General features: G+C 41.4%; 1 protein-coding gene across 5 annotated transcripts in view; it reads right to left on the bottom strand.

Moving 5' to 3' along the window:
- Positions 1 to 11670: 11670 nt before the first annotated feature.
- Positions 11671 to 18120, bottom strand: part of PC (pyruvate carboxylase) — a 582027-nt gene continuing 575577 nt past the window's right edge. For all 5 annotated transcript variants that reach the window (XM_029611112.1, XM_029611108.1, XM_029611109.1 and 2 more), the window contains one exon: positions 11671 to 17495. In XM_029611112.1, coding sequence (XP_029466972.1) covers positions 17247 to 17495 — 249 coding nt within the window. In that variant the 3' untranslated portion in view covers positions 11671 to 17246. The remainder of the gene's footprint in view (positions 17496 to 18120) is intronic.

The following is an 18120-nucleotide window of genomic DNA, read 5'->3' as shown; positions in this document are numbered from 1 at the left end:
TTCATTGCATTTTATCCATTTGTTTCAAACAAATACACATCCCTACCATGATTTTTTTAAAATATTGATTAGTTCATTAATATTATCTTTCAGAAAGTAAGATTTCTAACCTTTGGTGTCTTTTGGCTTTATTTTTAATTCTACTTCTCTCTTATCATCATCCTCTGTTCCACATCTTTCTGTCTGTATTTTTCTCTCTCTCTTTGGTGCCTCTTAGTTCTGTTTTCATAGAAGCCAGGCATGGATGGAAGAGGGCAGGCAGCAGGAGGTAGGTAAGCATTGGGAAGAGAAAGAGAAGAAGGAAGTTGTCATGAGGGAAAAAGGGAGACAGCACCATGAAGGAGGTAGCAGCATAAGTTGCTTGGAGAGGTAGCAGCAATGAGGGTTGTAACCAGGGCAATACCAGAAGCAGAGCTTTCTTTAGGCTGAAGTAGGGCCTGATGCAAAATAAAATGTGAGGTTCCATCTTTCATCAGTGCACAAAGTATGTCTCATGCCCCCAGCCTCCCAGCCCATCTTGCACTTTATTTCCTTCTCACGCCCTTGCTCTCTTCTCTCACCTCCCTCTTGCTTTCAGTCCTTATCCTATCCCACCCCTGCTCTCGCTTTCTTTTTCACCTCTCACCATCCCTTGCTCACCCCCTGCTGTCATCTCTTTGCTCTTTCCCCTTTGCTCTCACCTCCCTCCCTTACTCTCTCAGTTCTCTTTGCTTTTCATGTGCCTCCCCTGCTTACTCAACCCTTTTCTATCACCTCTGTTATAGCAGTGGGAGCCAGAAGGAAGCATTTCAGAACTGTTGCTGCTTCTCTGTCTCCCATGACTGATTCATTCATTCATTTCATTTACCAGAAACAAGCAGCCACAAGAAATGGGGAAGCAACAGCAGCTCTCACACACTTCTTTTTCGTTCTCATGACTATTGCTCTCAGTGACTGATGCAGAGAGGAGAGAAACCTCCAGGATCGTCCTGTCAACCCCACTGGGAGCCAGCCATATTGCTGCCTCTCCTTTCTACTGGCATCCCTACACATAAGCTGGTGCTAGTCCTTCAGCAGCATTAGGTGGGAAGGAGAAAGGCATTAGGAAATAAGACTAGGGGAGCAGATGGTCAAATGAGTCCTTTGGGCGGGCAGATAGTGACATCAGCAGGATGGGATATAGAAGGAAGAAGGAAGGGAGGCAGCAGTTCTTTTTGAAGGAGAAAAAGAGAACAATTCCTGTCCCCTGCTGCACTGAATTCTTCCTGGGGGTGAGAAAGAGCAGGAAGATCTCCACCCATATTACATTGTTTGATTGCTGGCAGGCTGGTTTTGGAATCAATTACACAATCACAAAATATTTCTAAGAACAAGTCTCTAAAATCAGTAAAAAAAAAATCTCCAAATTTGGGGAGAGTACCAAAAAGCCAGGAATATCTGGTAAATGCTAGCCTAAATCAGAGCAATGCTGGACACTTGGCCAGTAGGAAGTATGAGTGAAGCCTCCTGCCATCTCAGCTTGGGTAGCATTTGGGGATCATTAAGCTGCAGTGGGATTTCTTTAAATTTACATTGAAGCAGGTGGGAAGGGCGTGCGGGGTTCACTAATTTCGAATCGGAGCTTGGGGATGAGTTCTAGATAGGCGAGAATGCAGCCAGCTAGCACTGATTTTGAGCACTAGCTGGCTACGTTTAGGCACCATTGTTTAGGAAGCCATATTTAGAAAAAGTTTCAGCTAAAAATCTAGGTACCTATGTTCTGAAAGTTTTCTTAAACCTAGGTGCATAAAATTAAATCGCTCAGGTTTATTTGAAATTTGAGCTCTGAGACATAATTTTTCCAACTAATGTACATCTCTAGCGAATTCATTAGGCGTCTAATGTCATGTCGGAACAATGTCCAGTCTCCTGAGTTTGAGCACAGGGTGGGGTATACAGGCTCCCTGCATTTGGGCAGTGTTTGTGTGTAGGGTGATATTAAGGCCCAAGATACAGGGGCAGAAGATAGGGATAGAGAGGGTCCCTGCCTATGGACCAAGTGTGGGGGGATTTGGCCAGAAGGCAGGGGTATAGAGACCTTTTGTGTTTAGGAAGAGGGTGGAGGTTGAGAGTATAGAAGGCCCCTGTGTTTGGGAAGAAGGTATTGGAGTACAGAGGGTCCCTGAATTTAGATAGATAGTGGGTAAATTCTGTTAAGATATCGGGGTCCAGAGACAAAAAGATATCGGGCTCGAGAGACAAAAAACCACAAAACAAAAGGGACACAGCAGAGCTGTGAGGTTGTTGAAGAGAGAACGGACTCTTGTCTCCTCTTTCTCTCCCTGTTATTCTCTCTCCTATTCTTATTCCATCTTTCCTCCTTTTTCTGTTTTTTTCCTTTCCTGTCTATCATTGCCATCTCGCTCCCCCTCAGCCTCTCATTATCTCCTAGCCCCTTTGTCATTTTCTCTCCCCTTCGCTATCTCATCTCCCTCTTCCTCCTGTGCACAAATACATTCTTTTCCAGTTTGCTGTGTCACTTTTTCTTTAATTGCTTTTTTCTTTCTGAAATGGTTTTATGATTAAAAAAGAAGCCAAATCAATTTTCTACTGAAAAGCCATCCTCTTATGAAATTCTCACAGTGGACAACTAGCTCCCTCTGCATGCATGCTTCCTGTAATATAGACTTGTAATATTCTCAGATCTAAAACACCAAAGGTTCTGATATGTAATAAGCATATATTGAAGATTTATCCTGGGGATAACAAACTCTGCCCCACTCACCTTTCATTCGTTTCTTTCCCTTGGAAAAGCGGCTGGCAACTCCTCCTCTGTTTTTTGGGATGCTGTGCAGGCTTTCAGAGAAGTTTCAGGAAAGTGATGGATAAAGATTTTGCAGCTTTTCTGGTGTAATCTGGGAGAGTGTCATGCTTTTGCACAGTCCCCATTTCATTTATCTGCTGATGTGGATGTCATTACATGTGGGATCTTTTATCACCTTGCAATATTATTTCTCCTCGTGTATACACAAAGCTTTGCATGACTACCCACAAAGACAAATCCTTTTTTTTTTTCCCCAGTACACTGAAAGAATCTTTCTCAGACAGATGAAGGAATATATTTCTTCTTAGAGACCTCTTCCTTAGATATTCAGAGTCTCTTAAGAATCCAATTTTGCAGCCCAAGATAAAGGTCTCCCTAATACTGAAGGCCAGGGCACCTGGTCTTAGCTCATAGCCACCTTCCAAGGACAGACAGTCCAATCCTCTTGGAGAGATCAACCCCAAATAAACTCTAACTTGGTAAAGAGAGACCTGAAGAACCACTGTCTCTCAGAAAGAGAGGTCTGAAGAACTACAAGGGCACAGGAATTTTGTCAAACTAGGACACTTCTCACTGGGAAGTATGAAACAACTTAAGCACCCCTACTCTGAGGCCTACTAGTAAGGGACAGTCTTGTGACTCCCACCCCGCTGGCTTTTACACCTGGAATTGCTAAGAGTGCTCATTTCAGGAAACCAATTTTGGACATTTATTCTACTGAAAAGATGATCTGATTGCAAATGAAACAGGGCCTCCTTAGTTTATTTTGTCAGACAGCAGTTTCTGGATCAAGTGCAAAAAGCTGGCTATTTCCCAGCCTGGGCCATGCATGAAGAAATCACAAGTAACAGATTCGACTGAGCATTTTTTTTCTAACATAGTGTTTACTTTTAATTACTCTATCAACCAACCAGTTCATTTTCTTCTGTCTAATAAATTTATGAATGGTTTCCTTCAGCAGTGCCCCTGTAATTTCAAGCTCCTCACACTGGAGTCTGTCACCTATGTCATTTACAGTGTGTGTGTGTGGTGGGCGGGGGGGGGGGGGCAGTGAGGATGATGAAGGGTCTATGAAGGGATCATTAAAGTCTGACACAAAATTATTCAGAGTAGTTAAATCGCAAAGAGATTGTGATAAATTGTAGGAGGACCTTGCGAGACTGGAAGATTGTGCATCCATATGGCAGATGAAATTTAATGTGGAGAAGTGCAAAGTGATGTATATAGGAAAAATTAACCCATGCTGCAGCTTCACAATGTTAGGTTCCATTTTAGGAGTTACCACCCAGGAAAAAGTTCTAGGCATCATAGTTGATATTACATTGAAATCACCTGCTCAGTATGCTGTGGTGGTCAAAAAAGCAAACAATGTTAGGAATTATTAGAAAGGGACATAAGAACATTCCATACTGGGTCAGACCAAGGGTCCATCAAGCCCAGCATCCTGTTTCCAACAGTGGCCAATCCAGGCCAAAAGAACCTGGCAAGTACCCAAAAACTAAGTCTATTCCATGTTACTGTTGCTAGTAATAGCGGTGGTTATTATCTAAGTCAACTTAATTAATAGCAGGTAATGGACTTCTCCTCCAAGAACTTATCCAATCCTTTTTTAAACACAGCTACACTAACTGCACTAACCACATCTTCTGGCAACAAATTCCAGAGTTTAATTGTGCGTTGAGTGAAAAAGAACTTTCTCCGATTAGTTTTAAATGTGCCACATGCTAACTTCATGGAGTGCCTCCTAGTCTTTCTATTATCCGAAAGAGTAAAAAACCAATTTACATCTACCCGTTCTAGACCTCTCATGATTTTAAAGGGAATGGCAAATAAAATGGAGGATGTCATAATGCCTCTGTACTGGTCAATGAATAGACTGCACCTTGAATACTGTGGGCAATTCTGGTTGCCGCATTTCAAAAAATATATAGTTGCACTGGAGAAAGTACAGAGAAGGGTAACTAAAATGACAAAGGGCATGGAATGGCTCCCCTATAAGGAAAGGCTAAAAGAGGTCAGGGCTGTTCAGCTTGGAGACGAGACAGCTGAGGGGGATATGATAGAGATCTACAAAATCATGAAAGGACTTAAACAGGTAAATGTGTATTTGAGTAATTTTTTGTTACTTTTGCTGAGGATATATATAGAGGATGGGCCGTATGGATTCAGAGTTTTCGCCCAGACACAAACTAATTTGAAGGCCACAGGCCAAGCTCTAATGAACTCCTGTTTACTGACTTGCACTGTGAAATGTTTACGAACAGGTAAGAGTCTGTTTATTTAGTTATTCCACTAAGTCTGTGATGAGAAAGCCTGAGAAAGAGATTGAAGGCCACACAGTTGTGTCTGAAATTTGATAAGAACTCAGAGGGAGGGAACATTGCTTTTTTCCCACAAGCATTTGTAATGTATAAGGAAAGACAGTGAGAAAGAAAGGGGAGAGAGCCCTGGACGTGATGGAAAGGCTGATTCTTTGGAAATGCAAGTTTTTTTAGATCTATGTAATAACTTATTTATTTATTTAGCATTTTTCTACCATTATTTATCTACCATTATTATTATTATTAATCATCTACCATTACTTCTTCTATACGATCTAATTTTTTTGTTCTAACCTCCTATTGCTCAAATAAACTTACTTTCTTACCTGGAACCGTGATGTACTGAATCAAAGTTTGTGTGTTGCTCTTTGTGTTGGGAATTAACTCCTGGGTTCAAGCCCCCAGTTATCCCAGTAATTGCGTGTGGCTATTTGTATAGGGGATAAGCTCCTGGGTTCAAGCCCTCAGGTATAATTCCAGTAATTGTGTGTGTTTATATGAGATTAGCCCCCCAGATCAGAGCTCAAGGGCAGGATACCCATAACAAAGTGAAACTGTTATTTACCCTTTTGGATAATAAAAGGATTAAGGAGCACTTCATGAAGTTAGCAAGTAGCACATTTAAAACAAATTGGAGAACATTCTTTTTCACTCAGTGCACAATTAAGCTCTGGAATCTGTTGCTAGAGGATGTGGTTAAGGCAGCTAGTGTAGCTGGGTTCAAAAAAAGGGTTGGATAAGTTCCTGGAGAAGTCCATAAACTGCTATTAATCATTAGGGAATAGCCACTGATTTTTGCAGACCTTAGTAGCATGGGATTTATTTAATGTTTGGGTACTTGCTGGGTACTTGTGAATTAGATGGAGAAGGATACTGGGCTTGATGGACCCTCGGTCTAACCCAGTATTGCATATCTTATATTCTTATCATTGCCTTGATAATCAGCAGTACACGTTTCACAAGGGTTTGAGTACCAAAACTTTGTTACTATCAATCAGGCTGAGCATACCGTTTAGCCCCCGTTTTAGACGCGCTGTTATTACCCCTTATACTGTAAGGAGGAATAGCGCATGGAAAATGCACGGCCAACCCCCCCCCCCCCCCCCTGAAACTAATAGCGCTCATCACATGCAAATGCATGTTGATGAGCCTATTAGTTAGTCACCTGAAATACAGAAAGTAAAAGGTGCGGCCAAGCCGCACATTTTACTCTCAGAAATTAACGCCTGCCCAAGGGCAGGCATTAAGATCTAAGCAACCCAAAGTTGCAGAAGTATTTTAACAATTGCTTTCCTCATCTTGTCAAGTCCTGTCTGTTTGGAAGGAAGAGTGTTTTAAAGCTTAAGATGAGAGAAAAAAAATCTTTGTTTGGTTTCCTTTTTTTTTTTTAACTACTTATTTTCATCTTCAAAAAAATGTGAGCACTTAGGAACAAAGGAAGGAGCCCAGCCATGGCAGACACCACTCAGCCGAGCGAGCCCCAGACAAACAAAATTGTCACTTTCCACAAATGAAACTGCAGCGCTGGCTGCCTAATGTTCTGCATGCTGATGAAGTTCAGCACGGGCCTCTTCCGCTAATAATGAGGCGGTAGGGATGCGCTATTGTCCCTAGGACCTCCTTATTAGCGCAATACCTAATTTGAATAGAGTATTGCACGCCCAATATATCGCGCAACATGGAGTGCCGGCTCTCCCGCACTTTTTACGGACTTGGCCTGAAAGTTTGACCCAATTTTTCGGGGATTTGAGGATGGAACTATTTATCTTCTTTTTCTATAAGCATCATCTCATCGCTTGAGATGCTAAATCACGCTATACTGTTGAGCCGGTTTTATGAGATTGGTATCGAGGGCACTGTTTTTCAGTGGTTCTGCTTGTATTTACAAGGTTGTATGCAGCAAACCCAGGGAGGACAACAAACAGCGTTGTGTGAGTTAAGCACAGGAGTCCTTCAGGGCTCAGTACTTTCTGCTGTGCTCTTCAATATTGTACAATATTGAAAGGTTTAGGTGTCTCCTCCAAGATCTACACTGTCCACATCCAATTCTTTATTCCAGTTTACTTGTCCTGGAAACATTTGTTGAATTTTGCTGAAATCTGCCTAAACACGATAAAACTATGGTTACTTTACAACAGATTATCTTTAAATTCCAACAAAACAGAATTAATCGTTCTGAGTAGAACTCCCCATGGTTGACCTTCCACCTTTCTGATGTTCAATGGCATTAAAACAGCAATTGTACAAGTCCAGGATCTTGACATCAATCTTCATGGAGACTTGGATATGAAATCTCACATCAGAAACATTATTAAATCAGCACTGTTAAGACAGGGATGCTGAGTCATTTAAACTGGTATTATCTACCAAAGATTTTTGATCTATTCAGGCATTAGTCCTTACTAGTTTGGACTATTGTAGTGCCTTGTGTCATGATTTATTCGACTCTTATTTTAAACCCTTCCAAATTCTACAAATTTCAGCAGCACGAGTTGTGACTGGTACAGGTTTTTGATAATATATTACTCTGATCTTAGAAAGCCTCCATTGGCAACCTATTAAATACAGGATGAAATTCAAAGTCACTACAGTAGTCCACAAAGCAATGATACATCAGGAATATTCATTGCTTTGTGGACTATTGTAGTGACTTTGACTTTGATTTCTATATTTAATAGGAAGCCAATTTTTTTTTTAATTTTTAAAAGCTTGTATCCCACACATCTATATTCATGCCAGCTTACAAAAGTGTACATTCATAAAATATCAAACCACATAATAAAACAGAAAATATAAAACATAATACAGCATAACTTCCACAGCATAGGTTAACATCATAAGCAGAAGGCCTATTTAAACACGTATGTCTTTAGATGTTTATGGAACAGAATGGGGCTAATTAGCCGTATCTACTGAGGGAGAGTTCCAAAAGATAGGCCTTGCAACGGAGAAAGCTCTGTCATGGGTTTCTCCTAGTCGTGTGCCACTGAGAGTCTGTGCTTCTAAAAGGCCTTTAATTTGCAGATCATAATGTCCTTCCAGGGTGATAAGATACATAACAGAGTTCCGATGTAAACCGCTGTGGGATACAAGCTTTTAAAAATAAAAAATAAAACAAATACCCTTCCGCTAACAAACTCAAGAAATACTGAAATTACTTCCCTTCTGCTACTCTCTTTCAATACTTCCAATTCCCACATTCAAACCCACACGCTGTCCATTAATAGGCAGGTTATCTGTGCGGGAGACCCCTCAGGGCACAGATGCTGCCAGTTACTCTCTCTCCAAACCCTCCCCTCTCCCCTCAATCTGAAGTAACCATCCTCCACTATCAAGTACGGGAATGTTATAATGTAGCTCTCACAAGGGGGTAAACCTCTGCCAAGGGTCACACCTCCATGTTATGTATTTTCAAGTCTGGGTAATTAGAAAACATTGTAAAATCAAAGTCATGATCTCGGCCAGAAGTCTGCCATTGTCTGGATAAACGTAGTCTATAGCACCCTGCAAATCGTGAGGCCAGCAAACCCTCACTGCTCTATCTGCCGCATCATGGCGCATCCAGCCCGCACACTTCCAGGCTCCTTGCTTGCCAATGCTCTGTGGGAAACGCTGCCCTCTTGAGGAAGTAATAGCGGCTGTAAAGGCAAGTTAATAAAAGAGCTTCTGCGAACAACTGTACTTATAATAGTTATTTGAGCAGTCTCCCTCCTCATTAAGCCCCCAATCCTTTCCCCAGCCCCCAACAGCCTCACTGAGACACATGAAAAATTACAAAAAAACAAATACATCACTCCTAAAAAGAGAAATCTACCCATGGAGGACATAAACCAATAAAGTCCCACTGCGTTGTGAGACTCCCATTCCATGGGGCTTAATAACTAGAAGAGGGATCTTTCAATGGTCAGATTTCCCCTTAGTGTTCATTTTCCATTGCCTCTTCTCGTGCTGCTGTGGACTCCTCCCACTTGATCTAGGTACCGCTGCACTTCAACTGGTGTATAAAAAAAATTCTGGATTTGTTGCTATCGAAGATCTTTAATCTCACTGGGTACTGAAGTGCGTAGCTCAGGTCTTGTTTTTGCAATGCTCTCTTCACACCGACATAGCCCGCCCTTTTCTTTTGGAGCACAATGGAGAAGGCTGAGAAAAAAATGATCTGGTGCTGCTGGTAGATGATTTCTTTCAGCGAGCAGGCCTTCTCTAAGACACATACCTTGTCACCATAATTATGTAATTGCATGATCAGAGTCTGCGGGTAACCTCCCAGGCAGGAGGGTGTGGTGCCAGGGCTCTATGCGCTCTGTCAATTTTCATTGAGCTGACTTTCACTGCAAGTGTGAGTCTCTGACAGCCATTTGGAGAAGAAAGCAGCATGGTTTGTTCCCTCCACTGCTTCTGGCAGTCCCACTATTTTTATATTTTTCCTTCTGTTTGTTTCTAATATTGTCAAATTTCTCCATTACATCTTTGAGCTTTCTTTCCAACATCTCTGTCTTGCTACAGGCCACAGTCAGCGACATCTCTAACTCCTCCACCCAAATAAGCAAGGCATCTGTCTTAGAGAGGTTCTCCCGGGCAGAAGTTTCCAACTGAGCTACCTTCTCAACAACTACTTCCAGTTTACCATCAGTATTAGAGGCGACTTTATCAGATAGCAGTTCAAACATCCTCCACAGCGATTTATTAGCATCAAAAAGAGTGTATCTTAGGTCTGGTCCCCTGAGACCTCAGTTTTTTCAGCAGTCAGTTTCCTGGTTAATTTCTGTGTTTTGCTCAGCTGATTTGTCCATAACGCACACATACATTTCTTTGTCGAGTCTTTCTGCATCTTGGGGTATTTTTTGAGCGCAAGTGTACTGAGGATAGAGAAGGATAATGCTGAGAGAGGGAGCTCCAAGCCTGCACATCTGCGCTCTATCAGCTCATTACGTCACCCAGCAAAAATCGCATCTTTTTGTATTTTTACAAACTAGACACTATTTGTACTCTTTAAAATGGTCTGATTGCGATGCCAGAAGAAAATATGCTTTTGCAAAAGCAGTTCAATCTGTTGGAGAGGGAAAGAACTCTATTTCACAATGGCATTTGCTATGCAAGCAACAGATACATATTTCTACAGTGCAATCTAAGTAAATATCGGAGTGAAATTTTCGATGTGGCTGGTTCAGTTACAGATATTCGATGGTGATGCACTTACATTCACTACTGACATATCCTTATGAGAAATGGGGTTTTAAGTGTTACATCATTCCTATATTGATAATGTTAAGCATTACCAGATGAAGCTTGTTGATTCTCCTCACTATTTTAGATATAATGTAGAGCATGGCATATTGATTCACAAACTTGTAACACGTTCTTCAATATACTTTCCTTTTGGACTACTGTGCTGTGAATTATGCAAAAGTGAACAGGAGTGTGGCTACAACTAAAGGGTATGATTTTACTACTGGGGGAATTTTTCTCACACTGGAGAAATTTCTACAGCTACAGAGACATTTTTCTGTCTGGCTGTACAAGTGGCATGTAAGTGTCTCCTACTCAAATGGATTGAAGACACCTCATCTACTTTAATTTTGTGGCAAAATAAAATGTATGAGTTTAAACAAATGGAATGGTTAGATACTGAAGTATCTAAACCTAGAGTTCCAGGTTCCCTTGTTATAGCATGGAAAGCATTTTTTCTTCAGCTACCATCAGCTCTCCAGCAAAACTTGACAGATTTGGGATATTCTGTGGGCTGGAGTAACTTTTCCCTAAATAAGGTTTGATGACCTGTAGATCTCTCAGTTAACAGGTAGTCTCTAATTTTTGTGCTTTGTTGGGTGATAATCCCAACTTTTACCCTCCCAGTGCACGGTGTGCATGGGGGCATGGTCTGTAGTGAGTACAATTTGATTGTGGAATATAGTGTTGTGTGCATGCTGCTGTCAGATGTTTTGTGTTGTATAGTCTGGAGATGTTTGGTATGGTTGAACTGTGAGTTACATTAGGGAGTATTGCATATAAATATTTAAAAACTGCAAGCATGCATATTGCAAAGTGGTTATATAGCCTTTACTTTCATTATTGTTTTCTTGTACTAAGTTTATGATGCTATGTTTATGTTTTTTTGCTGTTTGCTGTAATGTGCATCTTGAGAAATAAAAATTAAAAAAAAAAAAATCAACTTTGCTTACAATTGTAATTGCGCCTGTCTAAGGTGCTTTAAATCACAGCATCATAAACAAGCCAACTGCAAGGAACATAGACAAGGCACAAATTCCATTCAATTGCTTAATACATTTATATTGATAGTTCCAATGAAGAGAGATTAATGAATAAGCAGGAAAAAATAAGGTGGGCAATTTTTTTTGCCTGCAAACTTAGACCTGGTGAAAGATAATGCCTCTTATGGTGCTGAAAGACAAGAACGCCATTAATTTACAAAACAGACAGAGCAGGGGCAACACGTTTGTCTCACCGCGGAACAGGCACAATTCAGGTAATAGCAGCAATGCACGCTTCACACACACACACACACACACACACACACACACACACACACACACAGACACTCGAAGCTGATGAGTTGAGATTTCTTTATTTCTAGTTTTACAGATAGTTTTTAAGACATTTGTTATAGTTGTTCTATAAATAATTGTCATTTGCTTCCTTTAATTTCTGACTGAAGCCATTTATTCTGCTTAACTCCCAGCTGATAGCCCAAGGCAGTTCTTTTTTAACTTAGCCAAGGATGGCTTTAACCATAGGCACTCAAATCCCAACACATATAAACCACCTTGCCAATTAGGTTCTCTGAATCTGAACCTTGGCTTCCCAGACTCCTACTAGAATGCCACTCAATGCTGACAAGTCAATGCTTTGCCATAGCCCTCTTCTGTTGCAATCATGACGACACAGTGTTAGGGTAAGCAATGAAGAGTGTCATCACCGTAATAGGGACACTGTCCCCCCCTCCCCAGTGATATTTAGCCTGATGAAGTAATGGTTTCATTTCAATGAGCAATATTATCTACTGTAGAGGAATGAGACTGATTGATCAGATCACTTTCACCACAAGTACTGGGGAGACAGTGATCTCTCCAATGGTGAGTCCTCTCCCCCCCCCCCCCCTCGGTTTCACTGTTGGCTCAGTGTGGTATCTGCGGGGACGCATGTGGTAGGTGCTTGTCTAGAGTCATCAGATTTAAAGTCTTCTAGTAATTATAATTACAAGAATTAGGTAGGATACTCTGTGTCTCTATGGTAGAATACTGAAGGGGAATGCGATGCTGGATGCTGTCATGTAACCACCACTTTTAGTCTCTCTCAGCTGTCTGTGCCATCTTCCTTCCCAGGTTTCCACTGTAGGATGCACTCACATTGCTTCATGACTCCCTATGCAGATATATGGGAATTTCCTCACACTTACAACTGCTATCTGTTCTCGGACAGTAGTGGGCAGAACAGCAGATCATGTGATACTTGAGGCATCCTTCGAAGGTAGCCAGGAAGCCTCTCTTTCTCTCCCCTTTGGCTAGTTCAAGGAAGGTGAAAGAGTTCTGAAGTCACCCAGCAGGGAATTACTGAACAAGGAAGGGGAACCAGAAGAGCCATCATCTCTCCCCTGTTGTGTGGACAGGCTTACACTCAGCTTACGGATGTGCAGTGCCGTTTCTTCTAAATAGAAATTGGTCCTGCAAGTTCACAGCAACCACAGGGGAAGAAGAGTAATGGTACCAAATCCATCTCTTCCCCCATGGTCTGGTGCTAGTGTCATTGTCCTTGAATACTGCAGCTGCACAACCACAGAATTAGCCATACTCTGGGGTTCTGTTTATCTCTCTTGCTTCTAAGAACAAAAACAGAAGCTGCTGCCCATACCTGGGGAAATCTCTGAATCTCACCCAGAATTTTGAATGAATTGCCAGTGTCCGGGTTAACACCCGAAAATTTCGGGTGATCTGCTGCTGAAGGTGGCGCAGAAGAAAAAGTGGGTTGAAGCAGTGTGGGCCCCGCGTCTGGCAAGAGAACGAGAAGGACCAGCAAACCCAGTGGCAGGAGGACAAGAAGTGCAGTGGGAAGAAAAAGAAGAGCAGGAGCACCAGCCCCCATGCCACAGCAGTTAAGAAACAGACAGCATGAGCCTATGCAGGAAGAGCTGCCATGCTGGGCCCGCACAGGGAAAATGAAACAAGAGTAGCAGAAGGATGGAAGAAGATGAGCACTAGGTCCCACGGGCCTGGGGAAAGAGGCTGCTGTGGCTAATGAAGATCGAGGTTAGTAGAGAGAATAAGTGTGCATGTGTACCTGGAAGAGGGAGAGGAGTGAGTGTCTATGTGGATGAGAGTATATGTATGTGTGGAAGTGCATGTGTATGAGAGCGTATGAATGTGGGTGAGTGAAGGTATGCGAGAGTATGAGTGAACATTTGAATGTATTAGCGTGTGTGAGAGAAAGTTTGTGCGCATGTTGCTGTCACTCCTCTTCCCCCCCCCCTCCCCCGCCACCCCCACTACAATCTCAGGGTGACTGGAAATGAAAAGTTTCCAGGTATGTGATGACATTGTCATTTTGGTTAGGTGCAAAGATGATAATTTTACAAATCCTATCCACAGATCCCATCTTGATTTTTTTCATTCATCACCTTGAGTAGGTTTTCTTGGGAAAATTCTGAACTTTGTGGCACTCTTGTATGAAGGTAAGTTTTACAAAACCAAATTTGAACTGATCCTGAAAACAAGGACCTGTGAAGGTTTGTGGCAATTCTACTGAAGGTTTCAAGTGCTCCATCCGTACAGTAACTGCTTCCCAAACTTAACATTATTGGTTTGTGGATTATGCCAAATTTACAGTGGTCCTTAAGTACCAATAATTCTCTTTGCTACTGTCCATGGGGATTCCAGTTTGTGCCAGCTGCTCAGTGAGATTAGGCACTTGCAATGCACCACAGGACTTGCAGGGCATGCTTGCTACTCTCTGAAGCTGAATGTGATCTAAGCTACAGGAAACTGGCAGACCCATACTATTCATGACTCTATCATCTTTCACTGGTTTGAGGAAATTCATGATTTGGTAATAAAAAAATTCAAGTGTGTGCACACATTTTAAATGGATTGACATCCCAATGAAATCATTTTTTCACCTTGTACCCATATGATGTTTTAAAAGCACTCAATATAGATTTGCTCTGTTACAACTGGAAATAAAATTAGAGGATAAAGCATGGCAAGTGTGTGTAATTAAAATTAAGACAAAAATTGAAAGAAATCAGCTTTTGAGTCCAGTGGAAATGAATCCACTATTGTTGATGCATTCAGATACTGTGTTCATTTGGAGGTTTAACTCATTTATTCAAAAACTTGGCAAAATTGTTTCCTTTTCTTTAGTATTCTTTTTTGATCTCCTTTTGTCACACATCCCCAAGCAGCGAGTGTGGGTTTCCAACTTAGACATTTTGCAGACTGAGAAAAAAAAATAGGTAGACTGATGGCAAAAAAAAAAAAATCAAGCCAAGTATAATCTCAAGATTTATTTTTACTTTGAAGTAGATGGTTAAATTTATTAAAATATAAGTGAGTTTTTACTAGGATTTTTTATTTGTTTTACATAAGAAGCCTAACTTGGCACACAGACAACCTCAAAATGAGGTGCAATGTCTGTATCCCTACTCCATCAATGAGCCTCATCACTTAGGTGAGATGAGTGCTGGCCAATTATGGAGCAAACCACTTCAGAAAACTGGAATGTACAAACAGAGGGAGGAAGAAACAGTGTATTAGGTCTGGGACTATCTTGTCTCAATTTGTTTTCAAATTGCTTACCTCTGGGTAGAACTGCAAGACTATAGATCAGTGCCACTTTATGGACTTGACCAACTGGATTACATGTCCCTTTTTATGATTTGTGTTCTGGAATGGTGACAGATTTGGTTATGCTGTCTTATGCATATCATCTTGCTATTTTAGGGTACCTGGAGATTGTAATCCATTTGTACTCTTTATTGATTGAATCAAATTGTCTTTGTAACCTCAAATAATATTTATAGCAATATATTTCATTTAGGCTGGAGCGAAAGCCTGTTTTTATTCTTGTGAATTTGATAAAAGTTCATGATAGAATTCACTAATTTGATCCAAACTTGGGGGAGGGGAGGTGGAACATGGGTTTGGCATCTACCCCATTGAAAATGATCTTGATCCAGTAACGGTGAAATTATTTTCAATAGTCAAAATTAAAAAGCCCTAGCAAAATCATGCATAAGCATGATTTTCACTTTCTTCCTTGCTATATAGTGTCATACAGAGTAATGTTCTTAAAGTCATGGTGCTCTAAGTAGGGACGACCAACATCTGTCCTTGAGGGCCATAAAGTTTTCCAGAATACCCACAATGAATATTTATAAGATGCATGCACACATTTGGTCCAGTTTGGACCAATTTGGTTAATTTGCATATTATAGTTATCCTGAAATCCCCATCTCTTCTTCCTGATCTATTAGTGATTCTCAAAGTCTGGATTCAGTGGCGTTGCTGTGTGGGCTATAGAAAAAGGAATGATAATTACCTGATTTTATTTGCAAATTAAAAAAAAAAAGTATTAAAAAAATTGCAAAGCTGACCAACGATTATTGATAAGGATAAGAAGGCGTTCTCAATCTGGTAAAGCCTATTTTGGTATATCAGAGCATTACCAACTGAAAGACAGTTGTCTAAGCATCTTTGCTTTTTTCACAATATTAAAACCCAGATTTGGTTTGCTTTTTTTTTTGCCTATTTTTCTTTTGTCTTGGTATTCATTTTTCCCCTTATATTCATTTGATTTTAGTCTAGCCCTTAATTATACTCTCAGGTGAAAGAGGAAATAAAAGGTAAAGACAGGAAGGTAACGAGGAAAAGAAAAAGACAAAGGATGAAACAAAGAGAGAGAGAAAGATAAGAATGTATATTTCCTGCGCTTGCGTGTGAATAGTTACATGACAGCACTCCATGTATAGTGGCTCCCTCCCTGTGCCAATGCCTTGATCTAATTAGACTAATTCTTCCTTATAACAACAGACCTTGGGATTCACTGGCCATGCCTTTAACAGGAGGGGCTGGTGTATAGGTGTGTACTTATGTACATGCTGCTGTGTAGGTGATGGGTACAAGCACACATCTTCCTGGGGCATGAACATAAGCTGAGCACTTTACAGTCAACGAGTTGCATTCAATGTAAATTTAAGGCAGCTTCAACATACAATGGCATGTACTATCTCCAAAACAGTACTTCCTAATGTTAGCAGACATGGCGCCCAATCCTTTCCTCTCTTGTTGCTGTGGGCGTCTTGAGACAGCCAGCTCTGACACATGGTTTAACATTGTTTCCAAGCCCCATCCATTTTATTTCCCCCTTGTGCCTGCTGACAGATGAGACCTATAATTCTTCCCTTTCCCTGACCTATGATGAGAGATTTGTCCCGCTTCTCTTTTCCAGCACACTTGATATTAAGAGGTCCATATATATATATATATATATTAAAATACTAAACTTCCCTATCCCATATAGCAATTAGATAGTTAAGAACAAACACTGAACACCCTCTCTCTTAAAACACACAGCTCACCTACTCAAGGCTCCACTGCAAATGACATCATCATCTCCAATTCTGAGCCAACCCTGGCTCTGTGAGCCCTGTCCTCATGCCTTCTCATGTTACAAAGCAAATCTGGCACTTTTATTTTTGACACAATTGTGGCAAAGGCTCTAGCCAGCCTCATTAAAAAGGAACATGTCATTTGCATGCCTGATGAGATGATGGAGGAATGTCTCCCTCCTGTGAGATGCCAAAGTCAAAAGCAGCATGACCATTATGTTCCTCATTGCTCTGTTTCGTTTTCATGGAATTGGGGAGGGCCACAGGCTTCAGAATGCTTTTGCGAGGAACACGGTGAAAGCCAGTCCAAGTTCTCTCATTGTGGTGCAACCTGAAACTTAATTTCAGTAAGAATCTCGGAATGCACTGGGGGAATGAGTTGCGACTCCTTCTGCACAACCTTGCTTTCTGGTGCTCTTGGAGGCATGTGAACACGATTACTGGCCCTTGGTATAGAACGTGGGAGAGAATGTGTGTCCAGGAAAGTGGAAAGAGAGGAAGAGGGTGACACTTGAAGGCCCCTTTACTCTATTTCTAGGATGAGATCATCACCCTCCAGGTGCATGTCAGGCTTCACGAACACCTTCTTGATTGTGCCGGACATAGGCGAGTTGACCACAGTCTCCATTTTCATGGCTGTGAGGACACAGAGCGGCTGGCCCTTCTCGATCTTACTCCCTTCTTTCACCTTGATGTCAATGATCTTGCCGGGCATGGGGGCCCCGATCTGCCCTTTCACATCTTTCAGGGCTTTCGGGTGGAAGTGCATCTCCTGGGGCAAAAGGTGGAGAGGAATTGTCAGGAAGATAGGACATGCAAATGGCACAGTCATGGATATGAACTCTTCACATCAACCCAAGCTCCCCAAGTCCATATTATATTCTGACATCCTTTTCTCATGAAAACATACCATTTCTTTTTTAAAAGTACGGGAGTTTCTACCTACTGAAGTTCTGGATGGTATGATCACTGTATCTTAACTCTGCTCTGAGCGGAACAGGTGCTAAGTCTGAGTGTGGTATTGCTCTTTCTTCTAATATTGTGTACTGGAATGTCAGTCTTCATGACAGACTGATTAATTGGTAACTTCACATGCAGCAACAGGCATCAAGTGAACTGGAAAGACTATCAGCAACTATTGGCCCAAGAAACATTTGAACCAAACTGGGAAACAGAGAATCTGATAGCACAGTGTGTCTGCAAAACCCTTCTCCCATCACTAAGGACGCTCTGTGCTTGTCCACAGAAGATGTTGGCAGAAAAGGCCCAGTTGGTCCATTCAGTCTGCCTATTTGTGCTGTCAAAGGTCTTACGCGATCTCTGGTCTTTTCCCTCTGCCATTAAGATCCCTTTGGGATTGACAGTCAAAAGATTTACCCAGCTAAAATTGGGTTTTA

This window comes from Rhinatrema bivittatum, chromosome 8 (genome assembly GCF_901001135.1).
Source record: "Rhinatrema bivittatum chromosome 8, aRhiBiv1.1, whole genome shotgun sequence".
NCBI classification, from domain to species: Eukaryota; Metazoa; Chordata; class Amphibia; order Gymnophiona; family Rhinatrematidae; genus Rhinatrema; species Rhinatrema bivittatum.
This window is presented reverse-complemented; position numbering and strand designations above follow the sequence as displayed.